This window comes from Scylla paramamosain, chromosome 24, assembly GCF_035594125.1.
Source record: "Scylla paramamosain isolate STU-SP2022 chromosome 24, ASM3559412v1, whole genome shotgun sequence".
Classification (NCBI taxonomy): domain Eukaryota; kingdom Metazoa; phylum Arthropoda; class Malacostraca; order Decapoda; family Portunidae; genus Scylla; species Scylla paramamosain.
Window position 1 is genome coordinate 17,232,656 of NC_087174.1, and position 26,563 is coordinate 17,259,218.

General features: G+C 40.5%; 1 protein-coding gene across 7 annotated transcripts in view; it reads left to right on the top strand.

The window, feature by feature from the left end:
• The window catches only part of LOC135112825 (ADP-sugar pyrophosphatase-like), a 98,720-nt gene that overhangs the window by 38,614 nt on the left and 33,543 nt on the right, over positions 1-26,563 (top strand). For all 7 annotated transcript variants that reach the window (XR_010274573.1, XM_064027675.1, XM_064027674.1 and 4 more), the window contains 2 exons: positions 6,525-6,614; positions 22,878-23,050. Coding sequence is in view for 6 of the 7 variants with exons in the window: in XM_064027675.1 (XP_063883745.1) it covers positions 6,525-6,614; positions 22,878-23,050 (263 nt within the window). In the remaining variant the exon portion in view is untranslated. The remainder of the gene's footprint in view (positions 1-6,524; positions 6,615-22,877; positions 23,051-26,563) is intronic.

Consider the following 26,563-nt stretch of genomic DNA (forward strand, 5'->3'; position numbering starts at 1 on the left):
AGGTACAGTTGTGAAGAACAATAGGAGGGACCCCATCAGGTCCCTTAGCCTTGCAAGTGTTAAAAGCCCTAGGGAGGGCATGGAAAACATCATTGCAAAGTATGTCTTTGCAGGTATCATGAAGTAGTCAGAGGTTGGAGGAGAAAGTAAAACAAGCCCTGAATCTTTCAAGGTGGAGTTTTTAGCAAAAGTTTGAGAGAAGAGTTTAGCTTTAGAGACAGATGAGATGGCAATGGTGCCATCATGTTGAATTAAAGTAAGGAAAGATGAATAAGTAAAGTTATTGGAGATGTTTTTGGCTAGATGCCAGAAATCATTAGGAAAGTTAGATCTTGAAAAATTTTAGCACTATTAATGAAGGAGTTTTTGGTTGGTTGGAGGACAGACTTGACATGATTCTGGACAACAATATAAAGTGCATGAGATTCAGGTGATGGAAGGCTCTAGTACCTCTTATGGGTCACCTCTCTATCATGTAAAAGCATGTGTTAAAGCATGGTGTTAAACCAAAGTTTGGAAGGTTTAGGTCAAGAGAAAGAGTGAAGAATATATACCTCCATGCCAGACACTCACCTGTATTATGCGCTCAACACAAAGAGACGGGTCTCTGACAAGGAAGCAATAGTCATTCCAAGGAAAATCAGAATAATACCCCCTAAGGTCTCTCCAATTAACAGAGGCAAAACCCCAGAGGCACCTCTGCTTTAGGGGGATCCTCAGGAAGGATTTGAGCGATGGGACAAGATACAGATATGAGGTTGTGATTGGAGGAGCCCAATGGAGAAGAAAGGATGACAGCATAAGCAGATAGATTAGAGGTGAGGAAAAGGCCAAGAATGTTGGATGTATCTCCAAGATGGTCAGGAATACAGGTAGGGTGTTGCACTAATTGCTTTAGGTCATATATGGTAGCAAAGTTAAAGGCTAGTTCATTAGGATGAGTCAGTAAAGGGAGAGGAAAGCCAAAGCTGGTGGTGAACATTGAAGTCTCCAAGTATGAATATCACTGCAAAAGGGATGAGGGTCAGGATGTGCTCCAATTTGGAATTTAAGTAGTCAAAAAATTTTTCTTGTCAGAGGAGTTAGGTGAGAGGTATAAAGCACTGAAATTTAGTTTGAGAGTAACTTTGTAGTTTTTTTTTTTTTTTTTATGTAGGAAGGACACTGGCCAAGGGCAACAAAAATCTAATAAAAAAAATGCCCGCTGAAATGCCAGTCCCATAAAAGGGTCAAAGCAGTGGTCAAAAATTGATGAATAAGTGTCTTGAAACCTCCTTCTTGAAGGAATTCAAGTCATAGGAAGGTGGAAATACAGAAGCAGGCAGGGAGTTCCAGAGTTTACCAGAGAAGAGGATGACCAAGACTCAGTAAAGAAAGCCAGAAGATCACCAGTAGAGTGGCCTTGACAGAACCCATACTGGCGATCAGATAGAAGGTTGTGAAGTGATAGATGTTTAAGAATCTTCCTGTTGAGGATAGATTAAAAAACTTTAGATAGGCAGGAAATTAAAGCAATAGGACGGTAGTTTGAGGGATTAGAACAGTCACCCTTTAAAGGAACAGGTTGAATGTAGGCAAACTTCCAGCAAGAAGGAAAGGTAGATGTTGAAAGACAGAGCTGAAAGAGTTTGACTAGGCAAGGTGCAAGCACAGAGGCACAGTTTTGGAGAACAATAGGAGGGACCCCATCAGGTCCATAAGCCTGCCGAGGGTTTAGGCCAGCAAGGGCATGGAAAACATCATTGCGAAGAATTTTAATAGGTGGCATGAAGTAGTCAGAGGGTGGAGGAGAGGGAGGAACAAGCCCAGAATCGTCCAAAGTAGAGTTTTTAGCAAAGGTTTGAGCAAAGAGTTCAGCTTTAGAAATAGATGTGATAGCAGTGGTGCCATCTGGTTGAAATAGAGGAGGGAAAGAAGAAGAAGCAAAGTTATTGGAGATATTTTTGGCTAGATGCCAGAAATCATGAGAGGAGTTAGATCTTGAAAGGTTTTGACATTTTCTGTTAATGAAGGAATTTTTGGCTAGTTGGAGAACAAACTTAGCATGGTTCCGGGCAGAAATATAAAGTGCATGAGATTCTGGTGATGAAAGGCTTAAGTACCTTTTGTGGGCCACCTCTCTTTCATGTATAACACGAGAACAAGCTGTGTTAAACCAAGGTTTAGAAGGTTTAGGACAAGAAAAAGAGTGAGGAATGTATGCCTCCATGCCAGACACTATCACCTCTGTTATGCGCTCAGCACACAAAGACGGGTCTCTGACACGGAAGCAGTAGTCATTCCAAGGAAAATCGCCAAAATACCTCCTCAGGTCCCCCCAACTAGCAGAGGCAAAACGCCAGAGGCACCTTCGCTTAGGGGGATCCTGAGGAGAGATTGGAGTGATAGGACAAGATAAAGATATGAGATTGTGATCGGAGGAGCCCAACGGAGAAGAAAGGGTGACAGCATAAGTAGAAGGATTAGAGGTCAGGAAAAGGTCAAGAATGTTGGGCGTATCTCCAAGACGGTCAGGAATACGAGTAGGTTGTTGCACCAATTGCTCTAGGTCATGGAGGATAGCAAAGTTGTAGGCTAGTTCACCAGGATGGTCAGTGAAGGGAGAGGAAAGCCAAAGCTGGTGGTGAACATTGAAGTCTCCAAGAATGGAGATCTCTGCAAAAGGGAAGAGGGTCAGAATGTGCTCCACTTTGGAAGTTAAGTAGTCAAAGAATTTCTTATAGTCAGAGGAGTTATGTGAGAGGTATACAGCACAGATAAATTTAGTATGAGAGCGACTGTAGTCGTAGCCAGATGGTGGAAAACTTGGAAGATTCAAGAGTGTGGGCACGAGAGCAGGTTAAGTCATTGTGCACATAAACGCAGCATCCAGCTTTGGATCGAAAATGAGGATAGAGAAAGTAGGAGGGAACACAAAAGGGGCTACTGTCAGTTCCCTCAGACACCTGAGTTTCAGTGAGGAAAAGAAGATGAGGTTTAGAAGAGGAGAGGTGGTGTTCTACAGATTGAAAATTAGTTGTAGCTATATGGTGGAAAATTCGGAAGATTCAAGAGCATGAGCATGACAGCGAGTGAAGTCATTGTGCACATAGGTGCAACATCCAGCTTTGGATTGAAAATGAGGATAAAGAAAGTAGGAAGGAACAGAGGAGGAGCTACTGTTAGTTGCCTTAGACACCTGTGTTTCAGTAAGGAAAAGAAAATTAAGTTAGTAGAGGAAAGTTGGTGTTCTACAGGTTGAAAATTAGATCTAAGGCTGCAAATGTTGCAGAAATTATTGAACAGATAGTTGAGGTGGGTGTTAAGACACTTAGGGTTGATACCAGTAGAGCAGTGCGACTTAAAGATATTTGTTGTTCCCTCCCCAGACAGGGATTCCGAGGATGGTGTAGGAGTTGCCAATTTTGCTAATGTGTCTTTCCTGGTCAAATTTCCATTCACTGTAACACCCAGATCCTTTTTCTCTTCTGCTCCATTCATCCTCTCACCATTGAACACAAATTTTCTTCCCATACATGTGAAGCAAACTCCATACAGGGATGGACAAGGTCCCTGTACAGAGTTATCAACTTGTTGGGGGGGGGGTGGGGATTGGCAACAACAACTCAGAACACATAATTTCTTAGAAGCTGTTTTAGCTAGAGAGATGTGAGGTTTCCAATTCAGATTATAAGTAGAGGAAAGTCCGAGGCTGTTCCGTGTAGAAGAAGGGGACAGTTGAGTGTCACTGAAGAAGAGAGAATAGTTGTCTGGAAGGTTGTGTTGAGTTGATAGATGGAGGAATTGAGTTTTTGGAGCATTGAACAATACTAAGTTTGCTTTGCACCAATCAGAAATTTTAGAGAGACCAGAAGTTAAGTGTTTTGTGGCTTCCCATCATTAACTGTTTACTTCCTGAAAGGTTGGACATTTATGACATGGAAAAGTGCATGGTGGTATAATCAGCATAGGAGTGGATTGGACAAGAAGTTTGGTTTAGAATATCATTGATGAATAATAGGAAGGGAGTGGGTGATAGAAGAGAACGCTGAGTAACACCATTGTTAATAGATTTAGGAGAAAAACAGTGGCTATCTACCACAGCAGCAATAGAACAGTCAAAAGAAAACTTGAAGTTACAGAAAGGAGGATAGAAACTGTAGGAAGGTAGTTTGGAAATCAAAACTTTGTGCCAGACTCCATCAAAAGCTTTTTGATGTAACTGAGGCAACAGCAAAAGTTTCACCAAAATCCCTAAAAGAGGATGACCAAAACTCAGTAAGGAAAGTCAGAAGATCACCAGTAGAGCGGCCTTGACAGAACCCATACTGGCAATCAAATAGAAGGATGTGAGGTTATAGATGTTTAAGAATCTTCCTGTTGAGGATAGATTCAAAAGCTTTATATAGGCAGGAATTTAAAGCAATAGGACAGTAGTTTGAGGGATTAGAATGATCACCCTTTTTAGGGTGCTGCATGCAGGCAAACTTCCAGCAAGAATGAAAGGTAGATGTTGATAAACAGAATTGGAAGTTTGACTAAACAAAGTGCAAGTACAGAGGCACAGTTTTGCAGAACAAAATGAGGAGTTCCATCCGATCTATAAGTTTTCTGAGGGTTTATGCCAGCAAGGGCATGGAAAACATCTTAATGGGTAGTAATCAGAGGTAGGAGGAGAGGGTAGAACAAACCCTGAATCATTCAAGATAGAGCTTTTTGAGTGAAGAATTCAGTTTTAGAAATGGCAGTGGTGCCATCAGGTTGGAATAAAGGATGGAACAATGAAGAAGCAAAGTCATTAGAGATGCCAGAAATCACAAAGAAAGTTAGATCTTGAAAGATTTTGACACTTTCTATTAATGAAAGAGTTTTTGGGTAGTTTAAAAATGGACTAGGCATAATTTCATGCAGAAATATAAAGTGCATGAGATTCTGGTGATGGAAGGCTCAAGCACCTTTTATGGGCCACCTCTCTATTATGTAAAGCACGAGAAGAGGCTGTTTTAAACCAAGATTTAGAAGGTTTAGAGTGAGAGAAAGTGAAGAATGTATGCCTCCATGCCAGATACTATCATCTCTGTTATGTGTTCAGCACATAGAGATGGGTCTCTGACATGAAAGCAGTAGTCATTCCAAGGAAAATCATCATAATACCTTCTCAGGTTCCCTGATTTAGCTCAGGTAAAATGCCTGAGGCATTTCCATTTTGGGAGATCCTGAGGAGGGATTAGACCGATAAGACAAGATACAGATATGAGATTGTGATCGGAGGAACCCAACAGAGAATATAGAGTGACTGCATAAGCAGAAAGATGAGAGGTTAGGAAAAGATCAAGAATGTTGGGCATATCTCCAAGACAGTCAGGAATATGAATAGAGTGTTGCACCAGTTGCTCTAGGTCATGAAGGATAGCAAAGTTAAAGGTTAGTTCACCAGGATGGTCAGTGAAGGGAGAGGAAAGCCAAAGCTGGTGGTGAACATTAAAGTCTCCAATAATGGAGATCTCCACAAAAAGGGAAAAGAGTGAGAATGTGCTCCACTTTGGAAGTTAAGTAGTCAAATATTTTTTTATAGTCAGAGAAGTTAGGTGAGAGGTATACAACATGGATGAATTTAGTTTGAGAGTGACTCTGTAGTCATAGCCAGATGGTAGAAAACTCTGAAGATTCAGGAGCAGGGGCACAAGAGCAGGGTAAGTCCTTGCACACAGATGCAACATCCAGCTTTGGGTTTAAAATGAGGATAAAGTAGGAGGGAACAGAAAAGGTGCTATTGTCACTTGTTTCAGACACCTGTGTTTCAGTGAGGAAAAGAAGATGAGGCTTATTAGAAGAGAGGTGGCATTCTACAAATTGAAAATTAGATCTAAGGCCATAAACGTTGCAGAACTTAATGAAGAAAGAGTTGTGGGGGCTGTCACGACACTTAGGGTCGATACCAGAAGAGCAGTCTGACCTGAGGACATTTATCATCCCCTCCCTTGATGGGGACTCCAAGGATGGTGTAAGTCACCATACTGAATTTGGCTGGTGCCCCTCCTAAAATAAAAAAATAAAAATAGATGCATGTAGTTTTGTGTGAAGGAAGAGAAATGTCCTTAGAAGGCAGGTTGTGACTGCCCCCTTGTGTTGTGAGACACAAAGGGAAACATTCAGTGAGGTCACAGCTGTCTTATTGATAAGTTTACAGCACCCCCTGATCAGTGTTTGAGACCTCACTGGGAGTAATTATCATTTCAGGAGGTATCTACTGCCTTTACTTCCAGTCAAAATGTTACTACTATCATGGAAATGCTCTTGAAAACCTTAATAACTTCTACTAAAGTCTATCAAAATATAACTACCACCATGAAAATACTCTTGGAAGCTACCATAACATCTGGTAGAGGTTGTTAAAAGTTAAGATGAAGCAGCCAAAAATACAGTACTTTCATTATAATTGTGGTCATTATTGTTGTTATTATTTATATTATTGTTATTATTATTATTATTATTATTATTATTATTATTATTATTATTATTATTATTTTGTGTCACTGCTTCAGGTGTTGTGTGGAGAAGGTGGAGGTGTTAGCAGAGGGGAAGTGGCTGTCCCTCCACCGTCACCACTGGAGGGATCACGCTGGCAACCTGAGGTATTTACCTAATTGCAGCATACAGTAGGGGAGCTATGTTCATACTCTCCTGTCTCTATCTAATTAATTTTAACCTTGAAGTTCTGCATAATCGCCATGTGATTCAGTTAATTTTTCAAGCCTTTCTTTATTTCTTTTACTCTTTGTGGAAAACTATTCTTTTTAGATCACTTCTATAGTTGTCCCTTTTTATCTTCCTTCCATGTCCTCTTGTGTCTCTCATATCCTATACTATTAGATTGTTCTGTTGAGCATTTATGTATCCTTCATCATTCTATAAATTGCATTCAGATCACCTCTGTCTTCTTTATTCTAGGGATATCAAATTTGATTTTGATAGCCTTTTGTCATATGATGTCTTTATTAGACTTGGTGCCAGTTTTGTTAGTGTTGTTTGGATTCTCTCTCTCTTTTTTTTTTTTTTTTTCATGTGTGTGTGTGTGTGTGTGTGTGTGTGTGTGTGTGTGTGTGTGTGTGTGTGTGTGTGTTTATTTACCTAGTTGTGGTTTATGGGAGGAGAGTGATCTTATAGTATCCTGTCTCTATATCTATCTGGTTTGGTCTTAAAAGCATTGACAGTTTCAGCATTTACAACATCTTCACTAAGTTCATTCCATTTGTTCACTTTTCTGTGAGGAAAACTATACTTCTTAATGTCTCTTCTACAGTTAACTTTCTTCAACTTTGTATTATGTCCCCTTGTACTCTGTGTGTCTGAATTTATAAAACCTTCTTTGTCCACATTTTCCATACTATTTATCATTCGATAGATGTTTATTAAATCTCCTCTGTCTCTCATTTTCAAGGGTAGGAATTTCCAACATTATTAATCTCTCTTCATAGGTCGATTTACTGAACTCCAGAACCATCTTAGTGACTGCTCTTTGTACTCTTTCTAATTTGATAATATTCCTCTTTGTATGAGGAGACCACACCACTTCCGCATATTCCAGTCTTGGTCTTATCATGGAAATCAACAATTTTTTTTATCATTTCTTTATACAAATATGAGAATGCCATTCTTACCCTATTTAACAAATTCATTGTTTCTCCAGTAATTTTATCAATGTGTCTGTCTGGAGTCAAATTTTCAGTAACTGTTACTCCCTAATCCACTTCCTCTTTTGAGTTCTTTAACTTCACACCTTCCATCCCATAATGATATTGTATTCTTTTCTTACTCTTACCAAACTCCATTACTTTACATTTACTTAAATGGAATTCCATTTGCTAAGGTTTACTTCATCTATTTATCTTATTTAAATCATCTTGCAGTACCATGCTGTCATTTACATTTTCTACCCTTCTCATCAACTTAGCATCATCCACAAATAAGTTCATATAACTATCTATTTCTTAATTTATGACATTCACATATATTACAAACATTATCAGTCCCAACACTGACCCCTGTGGGACACCACTAGTTGCTTTCAATAATTTTCTATCCTCCATAGCAATCTTTGGTGTGGTAGTTTGTCAGATGCCTTCTTCAAGTCTAAGTAGACACCATCCATCCATCTGTCTATTTCCTGCACAATATCGAATACCCTTGAATAAAAGGACAGTAAGTTCATGGAACGTGATCTTCCTCTCCTAAATCCAAATTGACAATTTATTAAAACTTTATCTCTTTCCAAGTGTTCCATCCTTCTTTCCTTTATTGTTCTTTCACATAATTTTCCTACAACACTAGTCAAGGACACTGGTTTATAATTTTTGTGGATTTTCTTTATTTCCTCCTTTGTATATTGGTGTAATATTTGCTCTCTTCCAATCTTTTGGTACTCTTCCCTGTGATAGTGATGTCACCACTAGACTGATTTTATTAGATTAGATTTATTTATTTAGACTAGATTTTATCAGCCAGTTGTTCTCTACATTTCTTCAATATCCAGTCTGATACCCCATCTGGACTAGTTGCTTTATTTACTTCAATTTCTTCCATCATCTTAAGTATTTTTTTTATAACTGACCGGAACTGTACTTAGTATATTCCTCACCAAATTATTCCTTCCAGCATCAAACTCCCCTTTCACATTGAAAGTAAATACCGATCTGAAACTATTGTTCATAACCTCTGCCATGTCCTGTGCATCATCATAGATTTTTCCTTCAACTTTCAATCTTGATGCATCTTCCTTCTTCTTCATCTTCCCATTAATATGTCTAAAGAATAGTTTGGGTTCATTTATACACCTATCTATTACATATCTTTCATAATTTCTTCTCTCCATTTTTAATATCTCAATGTACTTGTTTCTTGCATCAGTATATTCCTCCCATCTGCTCTCAGTTTTCCTCCTCTTCCAGGTATTTCAAGCATTTTATTTATTATTTCTAGCCTCTTTGGTTCACATACAAGAACCATTCTGTACCCTTTCTACATCTTGCTCTTCCTTTAGGTACAAATTTCTCCACAGCAGAATTATATATCCTTATAAATTCATCCCATTTTTCCCGAACATCTGCATCTTCAAAGTCTTTCCAGTCCACGGCAACAAATTACTTTCTTAATTTTTCAAAGTCAGCTTTACTATATTTAAATCTTCTTGCCTTATAATTTTCATCAATCATTACATTTTCATTTTTCAAATTAAATTCCATCAACACGTGATCACTTTTACTTAGAGGGCTATCATAGTGTATACTTTCAATAATTTCCATGTCCTTTGTAAACACTAAATCAAGTCTTGATGGTTTATCTCTTCCACTAAATCTGGTATCACAATCAACCCATTGAGTCATCAAGTTTTCCACTGTCCAGTTCAGTAGTCTATTACTCCATGAGCTCTCATTTCCAGTAATTGTCAATGTCTCTCAATTTATCTCCTTACAATTAAAATTACCAGCAATAACTATATCACTACTTTCCATCACTATCATTTCAAGATCTTTTAGCATATTTACCAACATCTTTTCATGCTCTTCTTTTTGCCAAGCATTGGTCATAGGTGGTACATACACTCCTACATAATTCATTATCCTTCCATTTCCACTTCAAATCATCTCTTGTAGAATTTCAGACTTTCCTTCACTTTTTATTGCCTTCACTTTGACACATTTTTTTAGTCAGAATTGTCACTCCACCTCCTCACTTGTCACTTTTATTTTTCATCCATAAATCATATTTATTATCACCAATGTCAGGAGTTCCCCATTCGAATATTTATCCATTTTGTCTCACATAATACAACAACATCCGGTGCAGTTCTGCTTAGCAACTCATTTAATTCCATTTTAGTTGACATTAATCCATTTACATTAGTATAACATACTTTATTTATTGTTTGGTGTACCATTTCTTTATTCTCATATCTCTTACTCTCCAGAAAAACTTCTCCGTTCATTATTTGTTTTTTTTGTTTAACCTCATTTTACCAGCTCTTTTTGCTTCAACCTTTGAGTCTCATCCATATCCCTGTTTATCCATACATTCTTATATTCTTCATCTCCAGACAGCCTTAAGACCCATTAATTACTTTTTCTGCTTGTACTTGTGTTGCAAACCTTATGGGTTTAATTTTTTCTTCTTCATATTTCCCACTTCTTTGGAACTCTACCACTTGCTTTACTACCTGGCTGTCTTCACCTGTGTGTGTGTGTGTGTGTGTGTGTGTGTGTGTGTGTGTGTGTGCTTGGTGAACACTATAGCTGCATATTTCAATCTTGGTCATATAATTGTGAATGTGAATTTTCTTATAAAATCTTGATTCATATAGGTGAATACCACTCATATCTTTCTCACTAGGTTATAAGTCTCTACTACGGTATTATTTAGTTGTTTGTCCAGTGACAAATTTTCAGATGTAATTATTCTCAGTTCTTTTTCTGATGTTTTCTGTACTGTCCCATTTTCCAATTTATGATTTCCTGAAACTCTCCATTTGTTCTTTCCAAATTCCATCACACGACACTTCTTGATGTTAATTCCAGGTCCAAATTAAGAATCCATTCCAATATTTTTTTCTAGATCCTGCAACATTTCACAATCTTTCACTCTTCTCAACAACTTTGCATCAGCTACAAACAAGCTCATTTAATTTACTCCTTCATCCATATCATTGATATATACGACATGTTAGGGGCCAGCCAGCACGGACTTCTGTGGCACAACACTTATAATTTTCCTCCGAGGGAACTTCTTGTCCCTAATAATCACTCTCATCTCCCTTTCTTTAAGAAAAATTTTTCATCCACTTCAGCAGGGTTCCTTGCAATTCATTGATGTTTTCTATCTTTCTTAGCAGTCTCTTATATGGCACATTATAGAAAGTAAATACCTGCCAAAACAGTAATTACTCCTGGTGAGGTCTCAGCACTGGATCAGGTAGTGCTGTGAACTTATCAACAACCCAGCTGTGATCTCACTGAATGTTACCCTTTGTGTCTTACAACATGAGGGGACAATCATAGCCTGCCCTCTAAAGACAACTCTCGTCCTTCACACAAAACTACATGTATCTTATTACACACGCACCCTTTACTCAAAATTCTAAATCAAATAAGGCAAATCCTACACCAGCCTCAGAGTCCCCATCAGGGGAGTGGACCAAAAAATAAGTGTTTTCAGTAGTACTCCGCATCCCTAACGCTTTTTGCCCGAAACCTGAACGTCTCGGGAAGGCGTTAGGGTTTACGGAAGGACAAACCCAAACACTCGCTCTGATTGGGTGAAAGGTGTTGCCACTCTTTTATTATTAAAAATTATGATTCTGAAGCACATAAGAACATGATAATTTTTATATATGAAAAGAAGATCAAAGTAGTAACCTGTTCCTGGTATTGGAATTCAGAAGAATTGTCCATAGTTCCTGAATTAAGAGTTGTATCGTCTCGGGATATCTGGAGGCTGTTCAGACCATGGTCTACTGAGCGACATCTGTGGCGGTTCATGTGATTGTGACCTCGAATTTCTAGTTATGGGAACTTGTTGTAGTTTATGCGTTATTTTTGTAGGATACTAAATGAAATATAAGGATGACTAGATATCTTTACTATTCTTTGCTATTGACATATGTATAGTAACAGAACTGTCGAAATATGAGGTTTATTTTATAATGCTGCGGCTAGAAGACGAACACCGCCTAGATCATGGCGCGGCTCTCATACCAAGGACGGCCACCACCACACCAGGAATTCCTCCCATTTGTTGAAATTCCTGCTCAATTTCAGGAATTTGAGGAGTTGGCCACAAAAAGACATCCTTTCCTGCCTCACACAGGACATCAATCATTCTCTCGGCAGACTCAAACACTGTAGTCTGTGACTCACTGAACATCTCTGAGATTTCACGATAGGTACTCTGTGTGTCTAAATACCACTGAGTGAGGTACAAAGATTTTCTTGGACCCAAATAAAGGCTGGTACCTGAAGGCTCTTCACCATAAGCCTTGTGTATCAAATCCAAGGTGTGGTCAAAAGATTTCCTTGTGAGGCGAATGTGCCTGAAGAATTCCATCTCACTCATGTCCAGAACATCTGCCAGGTCCTCCTGCTTTGGATGGTGTTCCCTACTAAACAAATACAAAATTAGTATACAGTTGAAAATATTAACATACAGGTTATTTGGGATTTGAACAAAGTTGCTGCCTGTGGGAAAATCTTTCCCAAATCTAGCATGTGGTTGGAGACCATAGTGTTGATCGAGAAATAGGTACACAACACAACCCAACATAACCACACCTAACCTGACATAAACTATATATAAGAAATGAGTATTTGGACATTAGAAGACCTTAATAAAACATAACCTAACCTAAATTGGAAGTGCCAAACCTACCTAACCTAGCCCCACCTGACCTAACATAACCTAACATAGCCTAACCTAACCTATATATGAGCAATGAGTATTTGGGCATTAGAAGACCCTAATGAAACCTAACCTAACCTAAATTGGAAGGGCCAAACCTAGCTACGTATCCTGACCCAGCCTAACCTGTATATAAGAAATGAGTATTTGGCCATTACAAGACCCTAATAAAACCTAACCTAAACTAAATTGGAAGGGCCAAACCCACCTGACACAACCCATTCTATCCTACCTAACCTTTCCCTAATTAGGATTGTAGTCTATTATTAAACACACTTTTAACCCCACAATTTTACTCTGCTTCATAGCCATGCCCACTACCGTGGACATGTGAACACTGTAGGAGAGAAAGATAAGAGGAAGAAACTTAATAAATTTAAAAATAAATAGAAAAAAAACAGTTGCCAAAGAAACACAAATATATTCTATTTTCTTCCAAGCCTTCATGAAACCCTTTGTTTACACATAATACATTGGTAAGAAGTGGCGGACATAATTATCTTTCCATGAAGTAAACAGTAGCTACTGCTGCGGCACCCATCACTACACCCATATCTGCCTAAGGCTGTATCTCAGCAATGCTTGCAATGGTTAGAAGGGGCTTCAAACAAGGACTTGACATAAAAGGCTGGTAGTCATCGTCTTCCATGTATGTATCAGAGTCGGTGCTGCTGTCCCTCTCCATGCTTATTTCTCGTATTCTCAGTAGTAGTATATGATGATGCTTCCACTCTGTGATCTCTCAACTAAGGCGTACGACAATTTTTCCGGCAGGGACAAACGAGGGTCATCTGGCAGCGGAGTAATTGTGTTCAGTACACTCCCATCCTTCAACCCGTAACACTGTTAGGGGTTGCGAATGCTACTGAAAATGACTAATGTCTCCAGGTTGGACTGCTCCTCTTGTATTGACCCTAAGTGCTTTCACACCCCCACAACTTTTTCTTCATTAAGTTCTGCAACATTCATGGCCTTAGATGTCATTTTCAACCAGTAGAACACCACCTCTCCTCTACTAAACCACATCTTCTTTTCTTCACTGAAACACAGGTGTCCGAGACAACTGACAGTAGCTCCTTTTCTGTTCCCTCCTACTTTCTCTATCCTCATTTTTCAATCCAAAGCTGGATGTTGTGTCTATGTGCGCAATGACTTAACCTGCTCACATGCCCATGCTCTTGAATCTTTTGAGTTTTCTACCATCTGGCTATGACTATAGTCACTCAAACTAAACTCCTGACTATGAAAAATTTGTTGACTATTTAACTTACAAAGTGGAGCACATTCTGACTCTCTTCCCTTTTGTGGAGATCTCCATTCTTGGAGACTTCAATATTTACCGTCAGCTTTGGCTTTCCTCTCCCTTCACTGACCATCCTGATGAACTAGTAGCCTTTAACTTTGCTATCATCCATGACATAGAGAAACTGATGCTACATGCTACTTGTATTCCTGAACATCTTAATCTTTTCCTAACCTCTAATCCTTTGACTTATATTGTCAACCTATCTTCTCCATTGCGTTTCTCCAGTCACACTCTTATATCTGTATCTTTTCCTATCCCTCCAATCCCTTCTGAGGATCCCCCAAAGTGGAGATGCCTGTGGTGTTTTGCCTCTGCTAATTGGGGAGGCCTGAGGAGATATTCCGATTTTCCTTGAAATGACTACTGCTTCCATGTCAGAGACCTGTCTCTATGTGCTGAGCACATAACAGAAGTGAAGGTGTCTGGCATGGAGGCACACATTCTTCCAAACCTTGGTTTAACAGCCTGTTCTCATGGTATACATAATAGAGAGGTGGCCCACAAAAGGTACTTGAGGTTGGGCAGATTGTGTTTATTTAGACCTAAAAAAACCATTTGATAAGGTAACACACCAGAGACTGCTATGGAAAATTCAAAATATAGGGGGTTTGCAAGGAAACACACTTAATTGGATTACAGACTTCTTGAGGGATAGAGAAATGAGAACAGTAATAAAGGGAGAAAAATCAGAATGGTGTAGAGTTACAAGTGGAGTACCGCAGGGGACAGTCTTAGCCCCCATAATGTTTCTGGTGTATGTCAACGATATGGTGGATGAGGTTGACAGTTATATAAGTCTGTTTGCAGACGATGCAGTATTATTGAAAAGAGTGGAAAACAATATGAATTGTGAAATATTACAGAAAGATCTAAATAAGATACATAAATGGAGTAAGAAATGGGAAATGGAATTCAATGCAAAGAAATGCAAGGTGATGGAATTAGGAAAAAGCAAAAGAAGATTGACAAGTTCCTACACCATGGGAGAAGTGGAAATTAAGAAAACCAAAGAAGAAAAAGACTTGGGAATTACAATCAGTGATAATTTATCACCAGAAAAACATGTAAACAAAATAGTTGGGGAAACCTATGAGTTACTAAGAAAGATGAAAGGGGCATTTGCTTACATGGATGAAGAGATGATGAAAAAGTTGATGGAATATGTGTTTCGACCAAAACTGGAATATACCACCACCTTATAATAAAAAGGAAATAAGGAAAATAGAAAGGATCCACAGAGCTGCAACCAAATTGATACCAAATTTGAGAGATTTAACCTATGAAGAAAGATTAAGGAGATTGAAGCTTCCATCATTACAAGAGAGAAGAGAAAGAGGAGACCTGATTGCTATATACAGAGCTTCAAAGGGTAAGGATGAAGTTGACAAAGAAGACTTATTTGTGTGGGACTCAAGATGACACAAGAGGACATGGAGTGAAATTGAAGAAAACAGCAAGTAGAAGAGATGTCAAGAAATATGGTTTCCCAAATAGAAGCATAGAAATATGAACAACTTAGATGAAACAGTGGTACAAGCAAAAAATATTCATGAAAGTTAAGCTGGATGCTTATAGATATGGAGACTGGACAGCATGAGCATAGCTGTTTTCCTGTAAAACACAACAAGGTAAACACACACACACACACACACACACATAGAGTGCCAAGGAGGCTCTGACAGAAGCCTGGAGGTTGGCAAAGGAAGAGGAGAGAGAGAGAGAGAGAGAGAGAGAGAGAGAGAGAGAGAGAGAGAGGGAGGAACATGGTTGAGAAAATACTTTAATGATAAAGGAGAGGTAATAGTCAATTAAACTGAGAGAGGAAGTAAAGGTAAAAAAAAAAAAAAAAAAAGAGAGTGAGAATGGGGAAACAGAAGGTGTTCTATTGGAGAGTTTTGGACATGAAGTGAGGAAGTGGTATTTGAATAAGAGGGAAAACAAATGCCACGAATGTAGCATACACCAAACGTAAATGGTGTCATCTCAACAATAAAGGAATTAAATGTTATTTAAGTGAGAAAAATCCAGATATAATGGGCCTTACAGAAACAGAGTTATATGACAAATGATAAGTAATGGATATTGAACAAAACAGATACAACATATGGAAAAGAAGTAGAGCAAATAATAATGTGATGTTTTTAGTTAAGAATATCATTGGACAAAAAAGTAAAGAAATTTAAATCAAATTGAAAGAATATAGAAGATAACATAGCTGAATAATGATCATGTAACTTAACCTAAAGGAACAATGTCTCTAAATGAATATTTTTTGGGGGATTCGTAAATAAAACTTGGTATATATATTTTCAAGATGATGTCAGAATTTTCCTACAGGGAAATTAATGATGATGGGAATTAATTCAATTAAAGTATAACAGTCCACTGTGACAAGTGGATGAAACAATGAGGATCCAGGTCAAGTAGATTCACCATCCCAGAGCACACTGATATTAATCTGTTTGGTGAGTGGGATGTGCCACTTCCAAACAGCAACCAGATAACATACCTGCTCTATCATCTGGGTTAGACTCCAGCCAGTGCCCAACTTGCAACAAACTCCTTCTCAACATTCTACCATCCTTGGCCGGCATCTCACGTCAAATTCCAGCTAAGTACTATGTCTAGTCATAGGCCTGTGAACTGATAGGTACTTAGCTATCATGTGCCTGCCTAACTCTAGGTAAAACTCAATAACCTGGCACTGGCCTTTCATGCCAGTTTGCCATATTCGTCCTCTGAACCAGATCCTCATTGGCAACTTAACTCTGTGGGTATCTCTCTAGTGACTGTGTGTCACTAATGTGCCACAAAAAAGGCAAACATCCACAGATTATTCTGAGTGGTACATCTGATAGTGGTGTGGTGGTTTGGCGTTTCATGCCACAAAATTCTGACCCTCTAGTAACAATCTGATTTCTCATATTGCCCCTAAAACTTAAAATAGAGTATATCAAGAAAACTAAAACCTATCAGAAGGAGGCTCAAGGCCAGCATCACCGCTCTTACCAGGGATCTTGAAATAAAGGCATAGTTTCAGAGAATAGAAGGGACCCCATCAGGTTCATAAGCCTTCTGAGGGTTTAGGCCAGTGAGAGGATTGAAAACATCATTGCAAAGGATTTTAATGAGTAGCATGAAGTAGTCAGAGGGTGGAGGAGAGGGAGGAACAAGCCCTGAATCCTTCAAGGGAGTATTTAGCAAAGGTTTGAGTTAAGAGTTCAGCTTTAGAAATAGATGAGATAGCAGTGGTGCCATCAGCTGTGACTTCACTGAACGTTTCCCTTTGTGTCTCATAACACAAGGGGGTAGTCACAGCCTGCCCTCTAAAGACAACTCTCTTCCTCAACACAAAACTACAAGCACCTAATAACACACACAGCCTTCAATCAAAAATTTCAAAATTATCATGGCGACTCCTACACCAGCCTCGGAGTCCCCATCTGGGGAGGGGACCATAAATGTCCCCAGGTCGGACTCCCTTTCTGTCAACGACCCTAAGTGTCTTGACACCCCCTCTCAACTTTTTCTTCATTAACTTCTGCAACATTTGCAGTCTAAGATCTAATTTTCAATCTGTAGAACACCACCTCTCCTCTTCTAAATCTGATCTTTTCCTCACTGAAACTCAGGTGTCTGAGGCAACTGACAGTAGCCCCTTTTCTGTTCCTTCCTACTTTCTCTATCCTCATTTTTAATTCAAAGCTGGATGTTGCGTTTATGTGAGCAATGACTTAATCTGCTCTCATGCCCACCCTCTTGAATCTTAGTTTTCCACCATCTGGCTACGACTACAGAGTCACTCTCAAAACTAAATTTATCTGTGCTGTATACCTCTCACCTAACTCCTCTGACTATAAGAAATTCTTTGACTTCCTAACTTCCAAAGTGGAGCACATTCTGACCCTCTTCCCTTTTGCAGAGATCTCCATTCTTGGAGACTTCAATGTTCACCACCAGCTTTGGCTTTCCTCTCCCTTCACTGACCATCTTGGTGAACTAGTCTTCAACTTTGCTATCCTCCACAACCTAGAGTAATTGGTGCATCACCCTACTCGTATTCCTGACTGTCTTGAAGATACGCCCAACATTCTTGACATTTTCCTGACCTCTAATCCTTCTGCTTGTGCTGTCATCCTTTCTTCTCCGTTGGGCTCCTCTGATCACAATCTCATATCTGTATCTTGTCCTATTGCTCCAATCCCTCCTCAGGAACCCACTAAGCTAAGGTGTCTCTGGTGTTTTGCCTCTACTAGTTGGGGGGACCTAAGGAGGTATTTTGCTGATTTTCCTTGGAATGACTACTGCTTCCTTGTCAGAGACCCGTCTTTGTGTGCTGAGTGCATAACAGAGGTGATAGTGTTTGGCACAGAGGCGTACATTCCTCACTCTTTTTCTCAACCTAAACCTTCCAAACCTTGGTTTAACACAGCTTGTTCTCATGTTATACATGATAGAGAGGTGGCCCACAAAAGGAACTTAAGCCTTCCATCTGCCCAGAACCATGCCAAGTCTGTTCTCCAACCAGCCAAAAACTCCTTCATTAACAGAAAGTGTCAAAACCTTTTGGCATCTAACCAAAAATATCTCCAATAACTTTGCTTCTCCTTCTTTCCCTCCTTTATTTCAATCAGATGGCACCACTGCTATCACATCTATTTCTAAAGCTGAACTCTTCGCTCAAACCTTTGCTAAAAACTCTACCTTGGATGATTCTTGGCTTGTTACTCCCTCTCCTCCATCCTCTGACTACTTCATGCTACCTATTAAAATTCTTCACAATGATGTTTTCCATGCTCTTGCTGGCCTAAACCCTTGGAACCTTATCGGGAACCTTATGGACCTTATCGGGTCCCTCCTATTGTTCTCCGAAACTGTGCCTCTGTGCTTGCGCCTTGGCTAGTCAAAATCTTTCAGATCTGTCTGTCAACATCTACCTATCCTTCTTGCTGGAAGTTTGCCTACATTCAGCCTGTTCCTAAAAAGGGTGAGCGTTCTAATCCCTCAAACTACCGTCCCATTGCTTTAATTTCCTGCCAATCTAAAGTTTTTGAATCTATCCTAAGGAAGGTTCTTAAACATCTATCACTTCACAACCTTTTATCTGATGGGGTTCCATCAAGGCCACTCTACTGATGATGATCTGGCTTTCCTTATTGAGTCTTGGTCATCCTCTTTTAGAGATTTTGGTGAAACTTTTGCTGTTGCCTCGGGCATATGAAAAGCTTTTGATAGAGTCTGGCACAAAGCTTTGATTTCCAAACTACCCTCCTATGGTTTCCATCCTTCTCTCTGTAACTTCATCTCAAGTTTCCTTTCTGACCGTTCTATTGCTGCTGTGGTAGACAGTCACTGTTCTTCTCCTAAATGTATTAACAGTGGTGTTCCTCAGGGTTCTGTCCTGTCACCCACTCTCTTCTTATTATTCATTAATGATCTTCTAAACCAAACTTCTTGTCCTATCCACTCCTATGCTGATGATACCACCCTGCACTTTTCCACGTCTTTTTGTAGATGTCCAATCCTTCAGGAGGTAAACATTTCACGCAGGGAAGCCACAGAACGCTTGACTTCTGATCTTTCTAAAATTTCTGATTGGGGCAGAGAAAACTTGGTATTGTTCAACACCTCAAAACCTCAATTCCTCTATCTATCAACTCGACACAACCTTCCAGACAACTGTCGCCTCTTCTTCAATGACACTCAACTGTCCCCCTCTTTTACATTGCACATCCTTGGTCTGTCCTTTACTTATAATCTGAACTGGAAACTTCACATCTCATCTCTAACTAAAACAGCTTCTGTGAAGTTAGGCGTTCTGAGACGTCTCCGCCCAACATTCTTGACCTTTTCCTGACCTCTAATCTAATCTAGTTTTTCTCACTCCCCTGCTGCTAACTCTGTACAAGGGCCTTATCTGTCCATGTATGGAGTATGCTTCACATGTCTGGGGGGGGGTTTCCACTCGTACTGCTCTTCTAAACAGGGTGGAATCAAAAGCTTTTCGTCTCATCAACTCCTCTCCTCTAAGTAACTGTCTTCATCCTCTCTCTCACCGCTGCAGTGTTGCATCTCTAGCTGTCTTCTACCGCTATTTTCATGCTAACTGCTCTTCTGATCTTGCTAACTGCATGCCTCCCCTCCTCCCGTGGCCTCGCTGCACAAGACTTTCTTCTTTCTCTCACCTCTATTCTGTCCACCTCTCTAACGCAAGAGTTAACCAGTATTCTCAATCATTCATCCCTTTCTCTGGTAAACTCTGGAACTCCCTGCCTGCTTCTGTATTTTCACCTTCCTATGACTTGAATTCCTTCAAGAGGGAGGTTTCAAGACACTTATCCATCAGTTTTTGACTATTGCTTTGACCCTTTTATGGGACTGGCATTTGAGTGGGCATTTTTTTTTATTGGATTTTTGTTGCCCTTTGCCAGTGTCCCTCCTACATAAAAAAAAAAAAAAGTTAAAGTAAAGGAGGGAAAAATGAAGAAGCAAAATTATTGGAGATGTTTTTGGTGTTGAGGTGGCAACAGCGCAGAGAGGTACAGTTAACACCCCGAGTACCTAGTTAATCTAGTTCTACTATAGTGTCAACTCATTAGTGCATTTGGGATTTCAGCCCAGGTGCTTTGGTGTGGACTGTGTTAATTTCAGAACTGCCATGCTCTTCATTATTACCTGGCTTCTTTCAAAAAGCACCACTTTCATATTCATTGTATGCCTGGGCATTCTCAGAAATGTGGGGAATAGTATGAGATAGTCACACAGTGCCTCCAAGGAAGTGACACATATACTCTTAACTAAGGCTGGTAAGCCACTGAAACAGAGAGTGAGGCAATGAGCTGAGAGCACCAACTATGTATTACCATATCATGTTCACGAAAAAAATTTTAAGATTTTTTGAAAAAGAAAACACACATACACTAAACAAAAGTGCATGGTTGAGTATAGGACCTTTAAATGGGATTTAAATGCACACTTTACCATAAATATTTGTGAAATAATAGGGAATGTGTATGCCTACCATATTTTTTTTTTTCACAATAGATTTTCATATTGTTTTGGTTTCCTAACCAGATGTCCCCTTTAATCTTTAGGCAGATGAATAGCATTGCTTGTGCAGAGAAATACATTGTGTGGGATGTTGACAAGTGGCAAGGGGTACTGTGGAATGATGAATCCACCTTTACTGTCACAGACAATAGAGGTGGAAATGAGTACCATCAGTCTGGTATCAACCCTCTCAAACCCTGCTACATTAAAAAAACTATTAAGGACACTGGCAAGACAACAGCTGCTTGCGCTTTGCTTGATGGGCACAGAAGCTCCACCTAATACATCTCTCTGTGTAGGCGGCTTAGTTTATTGGCACAATTTTAGGTTCCTCTTCAGGGTGATTTGACACTGAATTAGTCAGCCTTGCCCCAGGCAAACTAATTCATTGTCAAGCATTGTAGCAGTATAGGAATGGTAGTAGTAGTAATAGTAGTAGTAGTAGTAGTGATAGTAATCTTCTGACTTTCCTTATTGAGTCTTGGTCATCCTCTTTTAGGGATTTTGGTGAAACTCTTGCCTTAGATATATCAAAAACTTTTGGTAGAGTCTGGCCCAAAGGTTTGATTTCCAAACTACCCTCCTGCAAATTCTATCTTTTTCTTTGTAACTTCATCTCAAGTTTCCTTTCTGACCATTCTATTGCTGCTGTGGTAGATGGTCACTGTTCTTCTAATTCTACTAACAATGGTGTTCCTCAGGGTTCTGTCTTGTTACCCACTCTCTTCATATCATTCATCAGTGATCTTCTAACCCAAACTATTCACTCCTGTGCTGATGATACTATCCTGCACTTTTCCACATCATCATAAATGTGCAACCCTTCAGGAAGTAAACAGCTCACACAGGGAAGCCACAGAATGCATGACTTTTGATCTCTAAAATTTCTGACTGAGGCAGAGCAAACTTAGTATATTGTTCAATGCCTCAAAAACTCAGTTTCTCCATCCATCCACTCAACCTTCCTGATAACTATCCTTTCTTCTTCATTGACACTCAACTGTCTCCATCTTCTACACTGAACATCCTCAGTTTGTCCTTTACTTATAATCTGAACATGTCATCTCTAGCTAAAACCACTTCTATGAAATTAGGTATTCTAAGTCATCTCTGCCAATTTTTCTCATCCCCCAGCTGCTAACTCTGTCCATGTATGGAGTATACTTCACATGTACGGAGGGTTCCACTTATACTGTTCTTTTAGAAAAAATGGAATCAAAAGCTTTTTGTCTTATCAACTCCTCTCCTCTAACTAACTGTCTTCAGCCTCTCTCATTACTGCATTGTTGCATCTCTTGCTATCTTCTACTGCTATTTTCATGCTAACTGTTCTGATCTTGCTAACTGCCTGACTCCCCTCCTTCCATGGCCTCACTGCACAAAACTTTCTTCTTTCTAATACAAGAGTTAACCAGTATTCTCAGTCATTTAGCTCTTTTGCTGATAAACTCTGGAACCCCCTGCCTGCATCTGTATTTCCTCCTTCCAATGACTTGAACTCTTTCTCTGGAACCCCCTGCCTGCATCTGTATTCCCTCCTTCCAATGACTTGAACTCTTTCAAGAGAAGGTTTCAGTCTCTTATTCTCTGCTGTTTGATCATTCCATTTGTCATTGCTTTGGGAACTGGTATTTAAATAGGTCTTTTTTCATTCAATTTTTTTTGGATCCCTTTGCCAGTGCCCCTTTTCATTAATTGGAAAAAAGAATCCCACCAGTGGTGGTGGTACAAATGTCAACAAAACAGCACATGCACCAATATGATCATAGAAGCTGGTGAGATGCTCCTTAAATGTTTGGTCACAGATTTGATCCCCAGCTACACCCTCCTTGTGACTTCTTTACATCTATTCCCCAGTGTTACAGAGTACAAGACATTACACTAATAGTTCTAGTAATGATGGTGGTGATGGCAGCTGTTGTTTTAGATGTCTCTAGCCACTTTCTTTGCTGGTCACTTAGGAGCCATGGTGAAGAAAAGCTAATGTTCATACAATAGTCATGAAGATGTGGTGCAAGATAGCGAGGATGATGCTGGCATGAGCAAGTTTACTGTGTGAAGCTATATAGGCTGACACCATTATTATTGTTGGCAGGGCATGGGAAGTGGCCAGCTGTCCCACAAAAGCAGGTGATGGAGGCCGGAAGGGTCGGAGGTGTGTGGCAGTGGTGGCAACGCTGAGCCGACCACACCCTCTCCCTCCAGCCCTTGTTCTGGTGAAGCAGTTCCGTCCTGCACTGGATACACACACCATTGAGCTGCCTGCTGGTGAGAGAGAGAGAGAGAGAGAGAGAGAGAGAGAGAGAGAGAGAGAGAGAGAGAGAGAGAGAGAGAGAGAGAGAGAGAGAGAGAGAGAGAGAGAAAGTACAGTCATCCCTCATTATCCACAGGGGGGCTATGGTACAGACATAGCTGTTTGCAAGGAAAATCCATGAAAAATTAGTGTCCCCCTTAAAAACACCCCTGATCACCCAGAATCTTGTTTAAGTAATGAAAACTGTATATACATGATTACAAGCATTTTATTATGAGTTACCTAAAAAAAATAAAAATAAAGTTATATTGTATAAGGAATGTCTTTGCTGTCATGTGGTCTGCAGACACAGCCTCCCCAGTCATCACATTTTTCAGGGAGAATTAGTGCATGAATTTTTCAAACCAGCCCTTGCTTGTTTGAAATGGTGGAGTTGATGATGTGGTGAGGAAGTAGTAGCACTTATTCTTTGATGCAGTTCTTTTGTCAGGCTTAAGCTGTGCATACAAAGACCTTGCTTTCGCTCTTATCACATTCGAGTCCACAGCCATGCCTTTACTGTACTGGTCCTCAATTCAAATATACAAGGCACTTTCCATCTTGCTTTCTCTCTTGTGCTTATATGCTTAGCAGTTACATAAGAACATAAGAAATAAGGGAAGCTGCAAGAAGCGACCAGGCTTACACGTGGCAGTCCCTGTATGAAATATACCTACCAGTTCTTGAGGTATTTACTGTTACAAGAATTTCTTTCTCCATCCTCTTGATTGTCCACATGGAACTCTTGTTAATGTGGAACACTTGCCCTTGCAACAGCATGCCATCCCATAATTTCTTTAGTATGTTAATCTCCAAAGTCATCACCTTCCTTGCATACTGTGGAGTGTCTCCAGCCATTTTCTTTGCTGGTCTCTTAGGAGCCATGGTGAAGAAAAACTAATGTTCATACAATACAGTCATGAAGATGTGGTGCAGGATAGTGGGGATGATGCTGACATGAGCAAGTTTACTGTGTGACTGATGATAGCACGTGGTCACAGGCTATGGCAGTTGAGCGAATGAGTATGGGAATGTTGTTTATGTGGCAGGTATGTATTACTTAATTGTATTGTATGGGAGGGGAGCTATGCTCGTCCTATCCTGTCTTCATATCTCTTAGTGTCTAATGTGGTCTTTAGAATCATGTAATGTCTTTGCACACAATGCTGTATTGTCCAGTCCATTCTATATTTTTACTACTTTGTAGGGAAAACTGTTCTTTAAATTTCTTCCATAATTATCTTTTTTGAGTTTCCTTCCATGTTCTCTTGCATCCCTTGTTTCTCATTTCAGTAAATCTTCCCTATCAGGAACCTCCATGCTCCTCATGATTCTATAGATGGTTAATAAGTCACCTTTTTCTTTTCTTTGTTCTAGCATTGGTAAGTCTAGTCTTGACAGTCTCTCCTTGTATGTTAATTCAGATAGTGTGTGTGTGTGTGTGTGTGTGTAATATTAATAATAATGATAATAAACAGTTTATTACTCAGGCAGTTAACAAACTAAAAATGTACAGAGGGTGTAGGGGAATACTTAACATTAATCCTAAAGCTAAGTCTAATCTAGAAGGGAAATACTATTGATTGATGGCTTGCACCATGGTGGGAATCACGCTGAGTCTGTACCAGTCTGTGCGTGGCGCCTTTAGGGGCGTTATCTTGTTGTGGTGTCTGGTAGCACGGACCGGGCAAGGCGTGTCAGGCGGCAGCATGTGTATGAGACATGGATGATGTCGCAGTCCCCTTCCAAACTTCTCCAGAGCCTCTCGGTGCCTGGTGGATAGTCTGGACAGACTCAGGGTGGTCAGGGCTGCATCATAGGTGGTGTAGGCAGGGCCAAGGATGACCCTGCATGCCTTTTTCTGTACACTCTCCAGCTGTAGCTGTTGAGTGTGTGAGGGAGGAGGACCACGCTGGGGAGGCATACATGAGATTGGGGAGGATGAAGGTGAGGTACACCCCCCTTAACTCGTCTGTTGGCGTCCCCAGTGACTTCAGTCTGTGCAGCATGTACAGCCTGTAGGTAGCGGATCTTATGGTGCTGGCGACATGCTGCTTCCAGGTCAGCTGGTCGTCTACTGTGACTCCAAGAAGCTTGGCACATTGGACCACCTGGAAGGGGTGAGGGCCCACTGTGAGCTGGGGAGGGGGCACTGGTACAGAGGAAGTACAGAAATGCATCACCACAGTTTTGCTGTGGTTGATAGTCATCCTTCTCTCTTCCGTCCATGTCTGCAGTCGCTCCAGAATTGCTTGCAGTGGCGAGTAGTCCGGGTTCTTGTTGGAAACTGGGACGCCCACAGTGCAGTCGTCCACATGCTTCCAGCAATGGGGGGTGTCAGTGAGGGCATCGTTAATGAGGAAGAGGAAGCATAGTGGACCCATCTTGGTCTCCTGGGGGACTCCATATGTCAGCTGTTGGAAACTAGAGACAGAGCCCTGATAGTGAATGGCCTGATGCCTCCCTGTGAGGAAGTCAGCTAGCCACACTACCAGGTTAGGAGGGAGACCCAGACTTATTGCCTTGCTGATGACAATAGTGTGATCAAAGGCTTTTTTGAAGTCCACAAAAGCAACAGCTAGAGAGGTGTTTCGCTTGTCCAGGTGGCTGTGGATGAATTCAAGGAAGCTGGTCAGGTAATGGGAGATGGAGGTGGCTTTAATATTCCCAAACTGTCTGATATCCACAGTATTACAAATTTTGGTGTAGGCCCAGTCATACACAAAATCTTCACAAATAAGGCTAGGGATGGGGGTGATAGAGACTGGCCTGAGGTCATTGAGTGACTCTGGACTGGAAGTTTTGGGAATGGGGGTGACATAAGATATCTTCCAGTTCGCGGGGCAAGAGTGTTGGGAGAGAGAGGCGTTTATTATGGAGCATAGTGGTGTTGCCAGCTCTACAGCAAATTCCTTGTAAATTTTTATAGGAAGGTCAGTGGGTGTGGTGGATTTTAGTTTGAATTTGAGTATTCTCTTGAAAACATCCATTGCCTGGACAATGGGGGGAGGAGAGGGAGCGGGAAGATAGGCAGGAAGCGGAGTGGTGTGAGGGGTAGGAAAGGTCTGACAGATAGCGGCAAAGTGATCGTTCATCTCCTGAGCCACAAGATTAGCAGGAAGGTGTGAGGTGCAAGGAAGAGATGAAGTGTGCTTTTGTAGGCCACACAAAGCTTTGATCTTAGCATACCACTGTCTGTTGTTGGCCAGCTTGAGGTGGTGTATCTTGTCTGGGTAATAGCTTGCCTTTGCAGCCTTAATCTCCCTGATCACTCTGTTTCTTAGTTTCCTGTATAGGACTGGGCAGGAGTGGAACGCCCAGGTCCGCTGACGCATGAGTCTTTTAATGCGGGGTGTCATCCAAGGAGCATCAGACGGGTGCACCATGATGCTCTTGGCTGGGAAGTAGCAGTGGAAGGCTTCTGTGGTGGTGGCGCCATAATTGTGCCATTTTAAGTGGACATCCTCCATATCCAGCACCTCGGTGCA